The 19,249-nt window shown below is 38.2% G+C and overlaps 1 protein-coding gene across 3 annotated transcripts in view; it reads left to right on the plus strand.

Annotated features, from left to right (window-relative positions):
* The window catches only part of FAM120A (family with sequence similarity 120 member A), a 70,765-nt gene that overhangs the window by 40,034 nt on the left and 11,482 nt on the right, over window positions 1-19,249 (plus strand). For all 3 annotated transcript variants that reach the window (XM_006271521.4, XM_059715514.1, XM_006271520.4), the window contains 4 exons: window positions 561-735; window positions 10,415-10,664; window positions 11,901-12,015; window positions 17,989-18,198. In XM_006271521.4, the coding sequence (XP_006271583.1) occupies window positions 561-735; window positions 10,415-10,664; window positions 11,901-12,015; window positions 17,989-18,198 (750 nt within the window). The remainder of the gene's footprint in view (window positions 1-560; window positions 736-10,414; window positions 10,665-11,900; window positions 12,016-17,988; window positions 18,199-19,249) is intronic.

Genomic DNA, 19,249 nt, shown 5'->3' on the forward strand with positions numbered 1-19,249 from the left:
ATAATTTGTTTTGACTTTCAAAATATCAGGGGATCTGACTCAACCCCTCCCCCACCCCCATATTGAGCTTTTGCTTATTACTGGCTAATATTTTTTTTACCAATTTTTTTTACTTTGTTTTCCCAAGGAAAGAACACATTTATTGTGTTATTTATTGTTTCTTTACTTATAAAACACATAACTCTTACTTTTGCTAATTCCATACGTTATTACTATTATTCTGTGCATTATTACTGTTTCACAGCTGTTTTCAAATAATATTTTTAAGACTGTCAGCTCAGTGACTGAAGTGCATGACTTTATTTTTGATTTTGGATAATAATAATAACATATTCAAAAGTCCTTAATGTATTCAGGATGATAAATTCCATCAAATATACGCTCTGATATCACTTGGGTGCTTTTGAAAACATTCCCCCTAAAATTCAGTATCAGTTCTTAGCATTTGTTCTTCAAATATAATCATGAATGTTGATTAAATAATTGTGTAAGGGTACTTGCCATGCATGTTTTTCATTCCAAATAAAAATGTACAATATTCTGCTTGCTTCCATGCAAAGGGTGAAATCAAAATTGCTGTTTCTATAGAAGATGAAGCCAACAAAGACCTGCCTCCTGCTGCTCTGCTTTATAGGCCAGTTCGTCAGTATGTTTACGGAGTCCTGTTTAGTTTGGCAGAAAGCAGAAAGAAAACTGAAAGACTTGCTTTTAGAAAGAACAGACTTCCACCAGAATGTATGTACTATATGATCCATTCTTTATTTTCTTTAGACATCCATAATCCTACGTACATATTTTAATATAACTGAAAGTGAGAGTAATTATTAGATTTTCATTAATGAAAATATAACAACATTTTAATGTTTTGGCAAGATACAAGTGGTAGATTTTAGACTTCCCAGCTTTTTTTTGAGTGTTGTGTGTCATTTTAAATCCTGATGTGCTAGGTTCAGTCTATGTTATAACTTAAAGGGTAAGAGATCCCCCTCTCACATTTCCTGTATTTTTTCCTGTACTCATCCAAAAACTGTAGTCTGATAAATACTGATTAAATAGACAGATCTGTTCTTTTACCTTTCAAATGTGAATCTGTGAAAATTTAGTTTTGATTATACTACATTGATCAGGCATACTGATTCAGGGATAGAATTAGTAAATGAAAATTTCTTTTGAGTGAATGTGCTTCAGGGTCTGTGTTTTATTAAAATCAAGAAAAATGAATGTCAGTCCTGTCATTAATTAAGTATTCACATTTTTGTGTCTGTAGCTGCCAGTGATTCATTTCATTCCAAAAAATTCTAGCTCCTGGCACCCCAGGGTCATTGCATGAGGATTGTTTTTCTTAATGTGAAACACAATAAAAAATGATTGAATTCTACAAGGGGTAGAATTCAAGTATGGACAGACTATCACTTTTAACTTTTAGAGGGTGGGGATTTGCTATGAAACTGTTAAAAGCAAGTGAAAGCTAAGCTGGGGCAACTTTGCCCAAATGAAGTTGAGCTAAATTGCTCTAGTTTAGCTTTTGCTTACCGAAGTTTAATTGTAGGGCACCACACAGCTAGCATGTGCCAGCTGTTCTGTTGTAAATACCCTCCTTTAGTTAACTTGCTTTAATTTGATCAGTTGTCTATAACCTAAAGAATATAAGAGAAAAATAGAGTATTTGGTGTTGAACAAGTTGCTCCATAGAGTGGTTTTTGAGCCACTTAGTTCCCTCCTTTTCTTCACTTAAATTGTGCTACCTTTCTGTTCCAACTCTGGGGAGGTAAATTGAAATGGACTTTAAGTGTAGTATTTTCAATGTTTTTATTAGCTCAGCTATAAACCATAGCCTTTTTGCTTCTACCAGCATAAAATATAAGATTCTTCAAGTAATGTAGTCATTTCTCTATCTTTTAAAAAATGTGAGGAATTCTAATGCAATAAAGTTGCGCATACTAAGTTTATGACAGTAATACTCCAGTTCCCCAATTGTGGTTGGAACTATTACTGTATTAGGTGAAGTAACAGCACATACTAAAAGTAGTTGTAATTAAGGAAAGAACCTTATGGTCAAGAGAAGTCTTGTTTGCAGCTCTGCCTTGACACTACTGTAATATCAGTAAGAAATTATATGAATTTGTGGTCCCCGCACCAAAGATCTGCTAGTCAGAAAGCCAAAGTGTAGATAAAAAAATATACCATATTGCGAAATGCTCAAGGTATTGATAAGAGCATTAGGCAATTTTGAGGTAGAGTCATTTTAAATCCTGATCTACTAGGTTCAGTATATTATGTTGGAACTTAAAGGGTAAGGTCCCTCTGTCCCAATAACAGTTGCATGGCACAAGAGGGTGAATAAAGATAAACAGTCTATATTTTGAGAGAGGGTTGTTTAGGAGAAGAGGGAAGAAAGGGGTGAGGAAAAAATTGGTAACCAGAGATTGTTAACCTGTTTAAGATGCCCTACAAATTTAGAACATTCAGTGTTTAAAAAAATGAATTATTAAAAAGCATACAAATGAAGAGCTAAGGCAACTTTTATGAAATAATCATTACTATTAGAGTTCATAAATTAAATTAATGACTGTTGATGTGTTTAAAAAAAAAAAAAAAAGACATCTTTGTTCTACCAACCCTAATTCTGACATAATATACAAAGTTGAACTGTCAAAATATGCTTTCTTTCAATTAAGTTTTGTTTAGTCAAGTACATATATAGAAATTGTATGTATATTTAGGAGTTTGCGAGTATGTGAGGAGTCTCAGTTGTGAAATCTGACATGAAGCATTTACCATTTGTTATTGTCATAATATACAAACTGTAGAATAATGAAACTTCTGACTGACTGCCATGCTTTTTAAATGGTGGTATTTTTAAATATGATGTTGACAAGGCCAAAAAATTCTGTTTGATGCAATTCATCTAACACACCCAACAAACCCAAGTAGCGTTTTTGACTAAGTGCTTGTATGGATCCCACTGTATCATATTCACACACCCTAGAGCAATTATTTCAGGCAGAGAGCAATTATTTCAGCCAGAGGGGCACTTACTGAGTTTTGGCAAGCTGTTGAGGGCCGCATGGGTAGCCTCGCCCCTTGACAGGTGCCCCGCCCCCTGGTTGCCATCTTGGGACCAGAAATCCCACCCCCTAACCCTTGAACTTTGCCACCAGAAGTCCCTCCCCTTGCCCGCAGAAATACTTCTTTCAGCAAGGGGTTTTTCCATCTCAGAGCCAGAAAAATACCAAATTATATTCTAAAAATCAGACATCTACAGTGTTCAGTAATTTGATGTCAAAAAATATTTTTGTCTTGATTTACATGTGTTTGTGTAGTGTACAGAGGTGATGCACAATAGTTTAAAATGAAGTCTTACTCTTGTATACTGTGGGGGGCATGGAGGTGGGTATAGGTTTGTGGGGGGCTGTGGGTATGTGGAGTGTGGGGAGGGTATGGGGGGTTTTGTGGAGGGATGGATAGGTGTGGGTATGATTATGTGGGGTGTGAGTAAGTATGGTGTTTGTGGAGGCTGTTGGGGGGAGGGTGGCTGGGGGTGTGGGGATCTCCGTGTATGGCAGTGTGAGGGGGTGTAGGTGCATATGTATGGCGGGGTGTCCTTGTGAGACTGCCCTATAGGCACATGTGTGCCACATGCACACACTTCCTCCCGCTCCTGGCCCCAGGGTACTGGTGCAGCCCTGTGCTCCTGTGGTCTGGCGGTGCTGCCCGTGGCCACGTGGTACAGGAGCAAGCGTGCAGGGAAGCAGTGAAAGCTGTGGCAGGCAGAGGCTTCTGGTTGGGGGGGGCAGGAGTAGGAGGGAGCTGGGGGTGGTGGGGTTCCTAGGTCCTGCCAGCTTCCCCTGGGTCCTACTGGCCCTGGCTCCTGTCATCTTTGACAGGCAGCCAAGAGCAGATAAATATTTAATTTTCTAAACTTTTTAGGTGCCTCACAGGCCAGATAAAATGGCCTGGTGGGCCTGATCTGGTCCGAGGGCCATATTTTGCCCACCCCTGCCCTACCACGAGACTAATCTTTTGAATAATGGTAATGATTGGGTTGTTCTTGTGCCATGTGTATTCTCATACAATGTACCTGAGGACAGTAAGAGCAGAATGAGCTCAGTACCATGCTCCTGCTCATGGCAGCAAAATCTACTACTTTTGTATAATTATGGAAATCTATTTTTATTTAATTTTAATCCAATCTTACCCTTTTAATTTCTTATTGGGCACCTTTCTTCATGGCAAAATGAGGATGTCAAAGCCTTCAGGTTTCCTTTCTAATTCCATTCACTGACCAGCCCACCTATTTTCTGTTTTGCTTCAGGGAAAGTTATGTGATATTCTGCTGTTTCATTCATTCCCAATAAGAACATGAAAGTACAGGGTCTCCCATCTGCTGTTGTAACCCCTGAAATGGCATATTCTGGCATGACAAACCCTGAAGAGAGAGACTAGATTTCCAAGACCATAGCTAAGCCTGGGTGAGGCATTTTACTTGCCAACGCACATAATTTTAGTGTCAATACTGACAACATCTCTTCAGTGTCAGGAAAGTGTCTGCTGTTGAAGATCAGGGCTGCCCTCTCACCAAGGGCAGGAATTCTGACCACCAAGATGAGCATAATTCTTAGAAGTTTCTTCCCATGTGGAGAGGCTCATATCATTGATTTCCAGAGTTTAAGGCACTAAGCACGTTCACTTAGTAGTAACAAATATTAACCCTGTCTTCTGCTCAATGTCAAAGAAGCACAATTCTCTTTTGGTGCCAAGCCTGAACATCTTGTAAGTGTCTGAGACTGGCACTGATATGAATATTGCTAACGAAATTAACATTTGTATTGTTGGTAAGACTTTATATAGAGGTAACTGCAGATTCTGTTTTATTTCCAATTGCTGTCATTGGCATTGACATTTCTACATCTTCCACCAGTGCATGTTTCTTTTTGCTAAGAATAGACACCTGAAAATTTGTCATCACTTCTTAATGTCTGTTCTTTGACATGACTGGTTAGTAATCTGCTATTGGTATCGGCCAAGAAAATCTTTATTGGTACACCCCTAATCTTTATCCTTTTATTTTGTTTAGCTTCTAAAAAATATAGTATATGTTCAGTATTTGACATAATGTTTTGCTAGGCATCGATTTAAACTTGAAAGTACTAAAACAATATATGAGGAAAAAGAATTGCCAGAATGCCACCAGTGTGGCAGTACAAAAAACACGAAGCTCTGCTTTCCAGATTTCCTTATAGACAAACAATTTTAGTCATCTGGGACTCTGCACTCAGACTTTATTCTGGTTCCAAAAAGAAAAAAAGTTAAAAGTATATTTGTCTCTGAATCTTGCTGATAATTTTATTGTGTTACAGTCGTGCATGCTTTTAAGTGTGTGTGCTCTTGCACACTGTCTCTTGTAGTGTAAAAAACCCAAACAAACAGGAACATTTTGAAATTGGGCCAGTAAGTTGAAAACTGGAAAAGAATGTGGTTTTTTTTTTCACCCCTAAGAGCTTTCAATTACAGTAATAGAAAGGAAATGGAGGATTTTTTTCAGACAGATGTGTGTGCTTTCAGTTGACAGCATCTTTTTTTTTTTTTTTTTACAGGTGGCTGAGATTTGTAGCATATTTCTAAATTTGCAGTTAATTATTAATTTATTGTGGTATTGTAGTCAGAAGGACCTATTTTGATAGGAAAGAGAGCCTTTGGAGGCAAAATAGATCTACTTGAAAGTTATGATGAAAAATAATATGCAGCTATTTTCCTTTTGGTAATTACCTTTAATTTGTGCATATAGAATTTCCAAGTGGACTAATTCTCCCTTACATTTAATTTACCAAGATGATGATACTATTTCCTGTTTATTCTGAAGTTAGAGTTAAACCACAGTCATGTAATCTCTTACAAAGATGTTTCTCCTTTATTTGGACATCATTTGAAGTTTAGTGCTTCACAGATTTGGTTCTGAACCTCATTTGTCTTCGGTCAGTGGCAAGATCTTCAGGTCCCACCAGATCTTGCCAGTTCAAGTGTAATTACACAAGTATTTAAGTTGTCTTCCTTTAAATATCTGAAGTGGGTTTGGCCAGAGATTATTTACTGTTAAAATGAGGTAGATAGAAGTAAATTATAAATCATACCTCAACCGTTATTTCTTGAAATGTTTTGTGCCAGAGACAGATTTCCTTATTGCAGTGCCCACTAAAACACTGAGGTCAGACGGTTGGAAAGCAAGCAATATTGTAAGTCCTAGGCTTGCATGCACATCAAAAAATATTACACATAAGAATATTCTCTGAGTTGTTGAGCACTTTCCAGTACAGCATTCTGGGACCTTGGCCAGGAAAGAGCAAAGCCATACAAGTCACAGTGCTCATAATCTGTGTTTAACTTGATGCAAGTCAGTGCACTTAATGCTCGCTGGTACTGAAAGCAGTTGATACATCTAATGTCAGCATAGGCATCTAATCACTATTCACTGCTTGTAGGGGTCCTTCCTGCGTTGCATCCAAATTGACCAGGCCTGGGGAGATCTAATGTAATTTATGATTATTCTCATAATCCTTTCAAGTCACTTAACCAAGAAGAGCAAATTTTAGCAGTTACTCCAGACTCTGAAATGTATTGGGTAACATTTTAAAGTTTTCCTTCACAAACCTAAAGATTAGTTTAACACTGAGGTTCTAGAGCATAGTTTGTGGCAACTCCTAGCCAGCTGTGTAGTCTCGTATACAATAGTAAATATAGTGTTTGACATTCACATTCATGTATATGGCATATACTACACATAAATGAGTGTGCACAAAAATGTTCTTTGTGCAGTGGGCTACTCCCTGTCAGTGATGGCTGCAGCTAATGCCTCTTGCTTCTGGGAGAGCCGTACAGCAGATAGTTGCTCTCTGTATAAGTCCTTTTATTTTGGGATCTATGGCTCCAGGGATTCTTAGGTTAAGCCACATCTATAGTTCACACAGGTTACTTTGGGGGCTAGTGAACTGGTATTCTCATTGTTCCCTTGAGTGCATTCGTATACTGGGATTAGACAATGGAAGGAAGACAAAGGATGCTGACAGTGGATGCCACCGACCATCTAAACCAGTGGTGCTTAACCTTCTGGCTAGAACTTTGGAACAGGATAGGCTCAACGCTTTGAGAGTCCCCAACATTGACCTTGGAACCTGTTCTAGCTGTCCCAGTACTTGCACCTCAAGCACTAAAGCAGTCACCTGCCACCACAGAGGGAACATAAACAGAGTGTGTATAGTCAGACATAACTCGGACATTTTCAGAGTCGCTGCTCTGCCATGTAGTGCAGAATTACCTGAACTGAAGATTGTCAGCAAGCTAGCCTGACTTTGGAAGCAGTCTAATTGTGGCACTATGGATCTCAGTACGCAACGTAGCAGCTTTCAGTACCCATGCTGGATCACTGACAACTGGGGTCTGCAGTGTAGACATGCCTAAAATGAAGTCTTGGAAAAAGGACAGCTGAACGTTGTTCCTAAGCAATTGAGGAAAACCATATCTAGCATTAGTCCAGATACTAGTGACTATGATGAAGCCAAGTGTTTGAGAAATGCAGGCTTTAATACTGCTGACTATATATACCCTGGTCTTAGCAGCTAAACCAATGCGACATTTGGGAGAACAATACTAAAATCACTGTTAAACTGATGATAGTGGTTAGGGATGTTGGGGCCCTGGGCAAAAGAATCCTTTGGGGCACCTTCGAGCAGTATTTCCCAACTTTTTGCCCCATGACACGCCTAAATAAAAAAGTACTGTGGCACACCGGATGCAGGGGGGAGGGGCGGGGGTGCGTGGCCACTGACGGGGAGGTTTGGCATGCTAGACGGCATTTTGGGCTGGAGCCACGCTTCTGGTCTGTCTGTGTCCACAGCAGCAGCAGGTGAGGGGTGTGGCTCCAGCCAGGTGGGAGGGGGGTGCAATTTCCATTTTATCCATTTTACACGGTTTTATGGGAGCATGAGATGGCAAAGGTATTTATGACAGACACTCCCATTATTACAGCTCTGAGTTTGTGTGTGTGGGGCAGGCTGTATTCGATTTGGGTTCAGATTCAGCCCAAATCAGGGACAGTGATTTGATTCATTGATTCAGATTGCTGTCCCTGGTTTGATTTGGGTTAATACGAATCTGAAGATTTGATGCTGATTCAGAGAATCAGCGATTTGGACACAGACACAGCTTTAAAAATTTTTTTCTACATACCTCAAAGTAACAGCATAGCTTTTGAACACTGTGATGCTGGGGCAGATGGAGCGTCCCACAGGAGTGCGGGAGGGCCCCCTCCCTGTGCTTAGCGGCGAACCCAGAAGTGGACTGGAAGTACTTCCAGGAACATGTGAGGAGGCCCCCCTGGCTCAGCGATCAGCTGTGGGTGCCCCCCCCCCCCCCCCCGACCCAGGAGGCACCAGTCACCAGGGGGGTCAGGGGGAGCACTGCTGCTGCCCCCCCTTCCCCCCCCACCCCCGGGCAAGTGCACTCCCTGATGGACCTGGAAGTGGACCGGAAGTGCTTCTGGTCCATTTCTGGGTCTGCTGCTGAGCATGCTGGGGACCCCCCACCATACTCCTGTGGGATGCTCCATCTAGCCCAGCATTGTAGCATTCATGAGCCACCTGGTACCTAGAGGTATGTAGAAAAAACAGATAAAGCTGTGTCTATGTCTGAATCTATTTGAAGGGTTCCAATTCAATTTGGAGAGATTAAAGGGTCCTCGGATTCAGAGATTCAGCCACTGAATCGGGTGGAATCGCCGCCGAATTGAATCCATGGACCGAAGCTTTGCACAGACAGCCCTAATGGCAGATTTTCCAAAGAGAATTTTACCTTTTGTCTTTAAAAATGTAATATTGCTTGACATATTTACAGCTTGAGAGTAAAGTGCAAACCAGAATAAAGGGCATATGCTGTCCTCAGTTTGTTTCCTGTCATGCTGGTTCATATATCTGCTCTGCCAAGAAAGATGTTCATTCTCCTTCCTACATTAGGCTTCATTGTCTGTTCAGGGATGCCAAGAAAATCCTTGACACCAGAGGAGAAAAATAGGTTTTTGGGACAGAAATCAGTTGTCCTGGCCTTCTCTAGATATGTAAGGAAGACAAGTTGAAGACTTTTTGAATCCAGTGAAGAAACAGAAACTTGTCTTGTTACAAGTTGGTTTTTATACTTGCCAGCTTCTTAGCAACATCTTGCACTTCAGGCATTTTTTTTTTTTTTAATTTGAAAAACTCCTCAATGTCTTGCCATTAGAAGGTTAGTTAGTGTAGTACATTAAGAATGTTTCAGAATTATTTGTACTGGTCATGAATCATGCAGTACAAATCATTGGTTAGGGAATTTATTTCCCAAAAGAAAACCAAACCTTGTTCTCGCATATGAGCCACTTACCTGCCATCTTTGCTGAGAGATGAATTGCTGCTACCTCTAGGCACAATCACCCCACCTGAATGCTTTCTACAGAGAGTTATCTTTTCTAGTAGAAATGTAGTTATTTTCTGGGACTTGGCAATTGGCATCTCAAAGATTGAGAGCTCATGATGAACTAATCTTGACTTTTTAAAGATAGGATGATAGTGCATAATGGAACTGAGTAAAATTACCTTTCTGCATTAAAGTTGTTATAGTGCAGAATAGAAAAGTATGATGGTGATATGACAGAAAATGTAGGTATAGAAAAATAATCTGTTTTTTCCCTCTCCTACATTCTTGCCCAAAATTGTAAATCCCAATTTGAAGAAAAACTAACAAATTTAGGCTTAGCAGAATTAGTTTTTTATAAATTTAAGTTTTCAGGGTTGCAGGAAATTAGGGCTGTGGGAGGAAGACAATTTATTAATGACAGCATGCCATTATTATAGTGCAGCTTAACTGCCCACTGTGACAAATGTAACTACTGTAGGACTGCTGACAGCTGAGTGGCAATATGCATCAGTCCTAGCTCCACTGTTCTGAAACTCCCTCTGTCTGCTTTGTTACATCTTCCTCTTCTGCCCCCAGTCCCCTGGGTTTCTGGGAATTGTAGTCCAAACTAGGGCTGCTCCCCCTGTCATCACACACTGCATCAGCCATCACTTTTCTTATGTCCAAAATATAGTAGTTTGATTTAAAATAGATTGACATTAACACTCCAATTGTACTATTGTAATTACTCTTGCATATTAAAATATGTACTGAAGAGAATGCAAGTGAAAGATCATCCTTTGGGACTTTGCATAGTGGTTAGTAATCATGCAAATTAGCAAATGTGATACACAATATCCATAGTCAGTACAACCTTTAAACCATGCCTTTTAGGTTAAAGTATAGCCTCGATATAGATATACATTTTTAATCTGCATGCAGAGTTAAAATTGCACAGATTGTTTTACCTCAGAATTCTTTTCTCCTCTTTCTTTAGTTTCACCAGTGATAATAAAAGAATGGGCTGCTTACAAAGGAAAATCTCCTCAAACCCCTGAACTGGTGGAAGCACTTGCATTCAGAGAATGGACCTGTCCCAATCTGAAGAAGCTGTGGCTGGGAAAAGCAGTAGAAGACAAGAACCGAAGAATGAGGGCATTTTTGGCTTGTATGAGATCAGATACACCAGCAATGCTCAATCCAACTAATGTGCCCACTCATCTTATGGTGCTCTGTTGTGTACTAAGGTGAGTGTTCCTTCACTCACGTTACTGCAGATTAAAATAGCATGAAACAAATGTGTGTTTTAATGTAGAGTATAATATTTATCCAGCATTTCATTTTATTCCTGCATCACACCATGACTTGGAAAAAAAAAATTGGTCATATTTACAAGGTTTGTTTAAGACTTCCTCATTTCTGTGATTCTGAAAATCATCCTGGCTACCCTTCAGTTTCTTGCTCAATTCCATAGAGAGATGAAAGAAGAAAAAATGCCTGTTTTGTTGTTTTTTTGTTATAACTTCTGCTTTCCATTTGAATGGGCTCAGACTTGTAATACCTAAAGTCTCTAACGAGAAAGAAAAAGTTTGGGTCTTCAAATTCCAAAAGGAAAAGGGTGCAGAAGATGGGTGTTTAGCAGCTTGTGAGAATGGGAATTTGCTTTGTATTTTGTTTTAATAGCTCTTGCTTTTTAAGAGCTAAATTAGAAGTAAAGCTGATATGCATAAATTAGACTTACAAGAATATTGTTCCCACATTTAAAAAAAAATACATATATGCCTGGGGGGGGGTTGACATGGGAGGGTGTGGATATAGATATGTAGACAGACGTGAAGCAAAGAAGTTTGATTAGCACACGCTTAGAATTATTACTTCCATAAAAACCCCTTGTGACTTTGGAGGAGCATGTTCATCTCAAACTCGCATTGATGAAAGGTTAGAACCACATCATTATAACTTTTATATGGATTAGAATTCATTCCAGTCTTAGACTGTTGTTATGGCTGGTTCTTGCCTTGTGTAAAGGGGGTATAGTAATTTAATGATGCATGCCGTTGAATGAGTTTACATGCAGGGTGTTTTGTTTGGACACTGCATCAGCTAATGAATATTTTTCCTGTTAGTCGCTAGCTCAGAAGATACAATTTAATAAATGTCATTTGAAATTATTTTTCTACTTTTTCTTAAGTAATTAATTTTGACAAAATACATATTTTATGCCGTGCTTCAAATATTTGAAATAGGACCAACTATAGCAGATAACTTTTTTCATTTGTATTTATCGGCCTTACCAAAATAAAAATTTGGCAGTACGCTTAAAATCTGTTTAAAAATTTAAGCTACTTTTTCAGGCTTTCTTTTTTTTTTTTAAAGAAAAGGCTTTAATACTATTTGGTAACTAGTCTGTTGAATAATACTAATAATGCCATTTCCTTTAGCTTATTAGTAAAATGAACAGAGGTTCTTTGCTTTTGTTTTAGGTACATGGTGCAGTGGCCAGGGGTTCGTATACTTCGTCGCCAGGAACTTGATGCTTTCCTTGCTCAAGCATTGTCTCCAAAGCTCTATGAACCTGACCAGCTACAAGAACTTAAGGTAATTCTTAACCCTAACTTCTTTCGTTAAACATATCTAACCCCAGGACATCCATAACGTTAACGTAAGTCATGCAAAAATTTTATCTTTTCTCTAACATCGTTAAGTATTTACAGTTCCTTACAATGATATAAATCAGTATGTAAAATGCCAACATTTTCATTAGTCAGAGGTTAATGCTCAGTTATATTTAACTGTTTTTGTTTACATTTACATAAATAAAATGTGCATTGTGAGGTTTTCTTATTTCTATTTTTATAGTGACCCTTTGGAAGCTTTAAAATAAATCTGTTTCCATATAGAATTTTTTGAGACTTCTCTGAAATGCTGATCTTGGTTAACTCTGAGTAAATAGATTTTAAGGGTCAGTAGAACCTTGTAACAGATGTTTCATGTGGACAAAATGCAGAGACAATTTCATACCCATTAACATAAAGAGGGTCAGGGAAACATTCTTTCAGCACTGATCGTTTTATATAAATATGAATTTACATCATTACAAAGGAATTTAGTTAAGATGCTCATCTTTTTAGATGCAATTACACTATATGAAATAAATATAGTTGTTAGATAATCAGTGGGATACTGTACAATATAGAATGCTAATCTCCTAGTGCAACATCTTGGGGTTTCTGCGTAGAATTTTTCCCTAGACCTTCAACTTCATAGTGAAGTTTCCTCTTCTTGCCTTGGAGTTTGGAGGCATGAGGTATTTTTTGATCTTTCTTGGCTTTAGACATCCTCTTGGAAAACCTATCCAGAATTAATCTGCCGTAGAACAGAGGCAGTCCTCCATTTGTAGCACAGTTTTTCTTTGAGATCTGAAGTTATTCTCTTTCATTCTCCACACCTGAAATCTGAGTCAACTCTCTCTCAACTGGAAGCTATGAAGGATTTTTCATGAGGAACAGAGACTGGATGACATTTAACAGCTCCTCTATGTGGCTTGGAAGATGGCCATCTGAGAGGAGAAGAAAGTGAAGAGCAGATATTCAGCTGCTGCAGCCTTGTCCTAAAGGAATACTCTTTTGTAGTGGATCTTGTAGCCAGGCAAGAAGGCCTGTGTTCTCTTGTAATGATTTGAAAGGAGATTGGTCTTCCTACAAGCCAGTACATAGATAGTGCTGTACCTGAGGTAGATGGGCAGACACCAGAAGTTCTTTTGTTTTTCCAGTTTCACATTCGCATTTGGAGGAAGAGGCACAGAGAAAAACAGCTATCCTAGCATTGCTAATAATAGAGTCAGCTTGCATAAACGTCAGTTCTCTAATTTCAGAAAACTGAGTCCCCTTGATGCAGTCAACAAGAGTGCTCTGTGGGCCACAAATTAGTTGCTTGTTATTTGGGTTGGCAAACAGACTTGCCAGAGCCTTACCTGCCTTACATTTACTGTTAGCATTTCAGCAGGGTTTTCTCACTGTCAACATGTAAGCAAGTAGAGAGAGATCCTCGCAGCAGGAAGGTTCCTTGGGCTCATATCGAGGCATGAAAATAAATTTAACCAGGTGAATAGTCCAAGCAAACCAAATAAATTGGTTTTGGTTTAGAAAAAGGAAAAAATATTCAATAAAGGGTAAGAAGATAATCCTTTTCTGGAATTTTCACTCACCAAGTAGAGAAGTGCATTTTACAGAATTCTCAAAGGTCAAGAGAAGTGAGATCAGTTTAAACAAAAAAAAATCATTAATTTTAAGTCACTAAAGTCATTAAGGTGTTGATGCCTCAAAATCCAAAAAAAAGGAAAGTAAAATATTTTTTCATTGTCATCTTCCTCTTCCAACTTTTCAATACTGGAGTTGGGACGGAGCACAGGCAGATAAAATGAGCATGAGCTGGCTTCTGCAAGATTGCTCATATGTGACTTAAACCAAAAGCTCCCAAGAATCCTGTTTCATTGTGGGAGGAGTGATCAGGCTGCAGGAAGCCTAAACAAATGGGCCAGATTCCTAAAAATAATATAATTTAAAACGTCTTGCCACTTACAATTACCTACATGGAGCCTGAACCGAGTCCAACAGGAAAGCAGCCGATATAAGTGTGTCTATCATTTAGCCAAACTTTAATTGTGATCGGAGGACCGACATAGTTGTACTTTATTTTTAAAAATGCCAGTTTCTGTTCTAATCATTAATGTGACTTAAATGTGTCACCTGACATGTTAAGGAAGCTCTTGTTCGGGACCTACAAAAAGGCGACACGAGTACTCCAGCAGAGCAGTAGGAAGAAATCCTTCATGGCAGGATGGATAAAGTTGTATTTATCTGGCTCTCGGTTGGTTGGGCAACTTTGCTAATGGCTATCGCTGAATACCAAAATAGCAATTTTATGAGCAAAAAGGTTGGATATCCTATACTAGGAAACTTGCAAGACAGTAACGTGGTCTTTATTTTACCTGGTCTCATAATCCACAAGTGTGGACATAATATCTTCTCTGGGTACATATTTTAACAAAAATGCTTATAAGTATTATCAAAGAAAAAAGTTTTGCCTTTGCCTCCAATTTTGGCAGAGAGGAGGAAAACCTACTGTGAAAAGTGAAGGATTTAGGAAAAGAATTCTCAGATAACTGTTTCCACTTCTGCAGGGAAATGAGCATCAGGGACATGAGGACTGATAGGATATTTTATCTTTAAAGCTTTTATCTTTATTTTCTTTATGAAAAATTTTCTCCCACTTTTTTTTATTTTGGATTGTGAATGGGATTAATACAGATGATTTCCATACTACATGTTAGTAACTGCAAATGTTATATTTCTTGCTATGTTGTTAGTGTCTTCATATGCAGCTGCTGCTTCTCTTTCTGTTGAAGTCAGACACAGAAGGAGCAGCTGAGTTTTAACACAACTGCATATCTACAAAGTGATTTGGATTGTCTTTTTGATCTTGCAGATTTCTTATGCATAAGACAGGTAATGCAGTTTAATTACTTTTGAAATTTAATGGCAAAGTCTTCCTTTTAAAAATGTTTCCCACAAAGGATTGACATCTTCACATGCTGAAAGGGTGGGGGGTGGAAATTAGAGACAATGACATTTTGTTTCCACACTAAAAACATACGCTGCAAGCAATTTTTTTTTCGTTTCATTTCATAATTCTTCTAATGCCATATATCCATTCAGCATTTCTTTAACCACAGGCCTTCATGTATTTGTAATAATTTAGGGATTTTTACTGACTTCTCCTAACTTTGTAAGCATTCTGAGAGAGAGTTTTTCAAAGATGATAGCCTAGAACTAATAAAAGTTCACTTATAGTGAAAATGAATTGGGGGAGTGGGGGGTAGAATATTTCAGAACATGATACAACTCGGCAAGCTAAAGTTGACCACTAATACAACCTTCTAGGAGAAAATTACAGAAGCACAATGCACTAAAACCATCAGGTTTACAAGTCCATTAAATTTTCTGTCAAAATAAGATTGAAGTCTCTTCAATCACATTCAGCTAATCTGAGAGAATTCTCCTGGGTTTGTTCTCTTCGTAGAAAACCTTACACAGATATGCCTGAACAGACACTCAAATGCGGAGTCCCTGAAGAGTAGAGAGCATGTAATGCTGTCGCTGTGCAGCCAGGGAGCCCCCTGTGCACACATCTCAGCGTGCTCTGCAGGCTCCCTCAGTGTGCCTGAAGACAAGTAGCAGCAGTGCACCAGGACAGTCCTGAATGACTGACCTAGATTGATCAGTGTCAGCCTGAAGTACAAAGCAGGGATTTTGAAGAGGGTGTGTTCTGCACCTGTTTGACTGTAGCAGTAGAATCCAGTGAGCAATACATTGTTTGGAGGGAAGGGACAAAGCACCCTGGGATGCTGGGAGAACTGTGGTGTGGATTCTCTCGGAAGAGAAAGTATACAGACTTTTGCTCTTCTAGGAGAAACTCTCCCAAAAGTGATTTTTACCCTGGTTGTTCCCAAGATACTTTTCTTCTGGAGTAACTATTTTTGTTGTGGGAAGAAAATCTCAAGTTTCTGTACATTCATAGTTGGTCCTGGGAGAGCAACAACTCTCACAGGAAAAACTGAATGTCTGTACATGGCCATAGTAACTTCTCTATGCTATAACACAGAACTTGAAAAATTGTGTAATCTACAGCATACCAAAGTGTATTTGGTCTTAATACAGCACCAAGTTAGTGTGCATCAGACATTGCTTGTACATCAGGCCACAAAACTTGGGTCCTACAGCTTCCAGTGACGGACCTGGGTAGCTGAGAGACAACAGTGACTTCATTCTTGCATCCTCAGTTCAGGGCAGGTTTACCTCTTGTAATTTATTTCAGCCCCAAGGAAATTTGAGAGTTTCATTAGGGACTGCTGTAATTGAATGCACCTTCTTTCAGAATGAATGTGGATAAGTTAAAGCTGGATTTTGGTGGATGTACTGATTTCAAAATTGTATTCTCTAAACAAAAAAAAAAAAAGAATTTTAAGTGGAGTAGCTCCTTGACTTTTCAATGAATTACAGTTTATAGCATGAAATAAAAATATTCATTGTAAGGATCTTTGGAGAGACGGTGGAAGTAGATTATTGAGACTTCTTAACCAAAACTCCAGCTTTTTTAAATATTTCTAGTCCAATTTTGTTTGAAGATGTTGTTTTTATAGTAGTCTTGTGGTAAAGCCAAACAACAGCTTTTTAGTTTTCAGTTGGTAGATTGCAAATATGACTTTAAATCTCCTAATGGGTCCAGTTGGACAACATGTGTAAATTAGTCTAAGTGTTGTTTTTTTTTTTAATGGTGGCTACCTAAAGGTAAACTGTTATCAATGCAAAACATATTATTTAATGTATTATTTAGTAAAGCATTCTTCTTAGTCCAGTCATAATTTCTTTCCTCTGCTGTTATCATTTGAGTTTTACTCTGATATGAATTTTCTCTCATTCTTACATTCTACAGCTCTTCTACCTGTCATGACTTAAGACTGAATATTAAAATCTGAAATATAAATTTGCAATATAAGAGATCTTACCCCCTCCTACCCCTTTTGGAGTACTGGTCCAGGAGTAATCCTTAGAACTTTGACTTGACTTGGAAAGTTTGTATTGGTCTGTTGATATTTTTACTTTGATATTAGGTATGGTACGACATACTGAAAATGTTATTGCTCCTCTCGTTTTTTATCTCTTTCAATCCGTTCTCAACGTGCTTTTAGTGAAAATTATCTCACTAAAGTTTTTCTTTTTGTCTACAACTAAGAAGCAAGATTTCAAACTTTTAAAAATAAATGGCCGAGCAGTTTTTTTAACTAGCAGTTCTTAAAGTAACGGCAGCTAAAAATAAAGCTAAATGTAAGATGGGAAAGAACTCTGGTGATCAGAACTTTTTTTAAAATTTGATAGCATTTACCGTACTAGATAGAAAGGTAGTTTCTGTATCCCATTAAAAAGGTAAAATATTCTCCACTTTACAGCAATGGAAAAATATTAGTTTCTAAGTGGAGTGATTCATGCAGTATCCCTTTAAACTTGCACTGGCTCCTTGATCTTGCAGTAAATTCTTGGCGTTGGTTCAGGAACAAAAATATCAAGAAAGAAGTAGTCTGAAGTCAGGCAAAAAATGCAGGGGAGAGGTACACCTTATGGACTGAATCAGATACACACAAGCTTTCTTGAGCAACAGCTCACAATTTTTTTCCTTTTCTTTCTTTGTAGATGTCTAGAAACACAGTTTGATTGTTTTTGTGCTTAAATTTTGTGTGGGTGGGGGAGTGGGAGGATGGGAGGGTTCAGTTTAGGATTAGAGGCTCCTTGATCCTTGTAGGTTTGCAAGCATGGGTCAGACACCAGAAACTGAGTACAAAGGTAATTAAGTGTATGTATAAGTTTCTCACAAAAGTCCACTTAATTAAATCTCTGTCTCTCTCTCTCTCCCCCTAATCATTTTATTTTCAAAATAATTGGCATATTGAAAAACTTGGAATTCTACCTGGTACTTCCCCAGTTTCATCCTTTGAAAATTCATCTTCTCTTACAGATTGAGAATCTAGATCCCCGGGGAATTCAGCTGTCTGCTTTGTTTATGAGTGGTGTGGATATGGCACTCTTTGCAAACGATGCTTGTGGACAGCCAATCCCATGGGAGCACTGCTGTCCATGGATGTATTTTGATGGAAAGCTGTTCCAGACCAAGCTGATTAAAGCAAGCCGGGAGAAAGTTCCTCTTATTGACCTCTGTGATGGTCAGGTATGTAGTTTAAGAGATGTGGTGTTAAGAGGCAAATACTGAGCTTTTGTAATTGTTATATATTGAATCAGTCATTGTGTATACTTCCTATCTAGAATGTGACTATTAGGGTGGGGATGGCTCTTAATTATTTGCACTCTGTGCAAGTCTGTCTCATTCATCTCTTTTTAGGGAAGGGAGATGACATTTTAAATTGTAATAGATTTTTTGGAAGAAATAGAATGAGTTCATTTTTTAACATTATCATCATTTCACTGTATATACCTTGAGCCTGCACTGATTACTTTGAGGGTGTACCTAAATTCAGTTTATCAAAGATTGTCATAAATACACGTATGTAATATTAACTGGAAATTGAAATCTGTGTATATTCCAGAAGTAAGGAGGAAATAAAGTAGAGCTGGCAGCTGTCTTCATTCTTTATAGCAACAGCATCTTGTTTTGCATCAAGATGGCAATGCTGTCAAAAAAAAGTGAACCCAATATTGTTTTAAAAAGAAACAAGATACTGTCCCTAATTTACTCAACAGGGAATTGAAATCAGTTTTAAAGCACCTTTGCACAAAAATTCTCCTTAAGAGGGTTTTTTTTTCATTTGTTTGTTTGGTTTGTTTTTAACAGAACTTTTGACGCATGATAGGTAGGTACCTGAAAAATCTCTGTATTGCCCGTGATAATTAAGTTTACCTCTGTTTTTAGAAATAATGGATACTATAATAAAGTGAATAGTAATAGCCTATTTTTGACAGCATTAGAAACCTAGAGAAGGAAGAGCCACCATTTGGCTTTGTTTGTTTTTGATGTTATTGAAAAAGATTGTAGATTTGGGAACGTGGGGGCATTTCTTTTGCACCAAGGAAATATATAGGCAATTCTACACTGTAGAAAATTCTTATTTGTCTACTGTAAATTAACTCTACTGAGGGAAAAATAGGTGTGTTGCAGTAGATATCTATCCTTATGCATTCTTCAGGTTGGTTTTACAAAAAAGCTATAACTTGTCTAGTTTGTGTGGAGGATTTTAACATGCATGTCTGTCTCTTTCTTTACT

The sequence above is a fragment of the Alligator mississippiensis genome, chromosome 12, assembly GCF_030867095.1.
Source record: "Alligator mississippiensis isolate rAllMis1 chromosome 12, rAllMis1, whole genome shotgun sequence".
Taxonomy (NCBI): domain Eukaryota; kingdom Metazoa; phylum Chordata; order Crocodylia; family Alligatoridae; genus Alligator; species Alligator mississippiensis.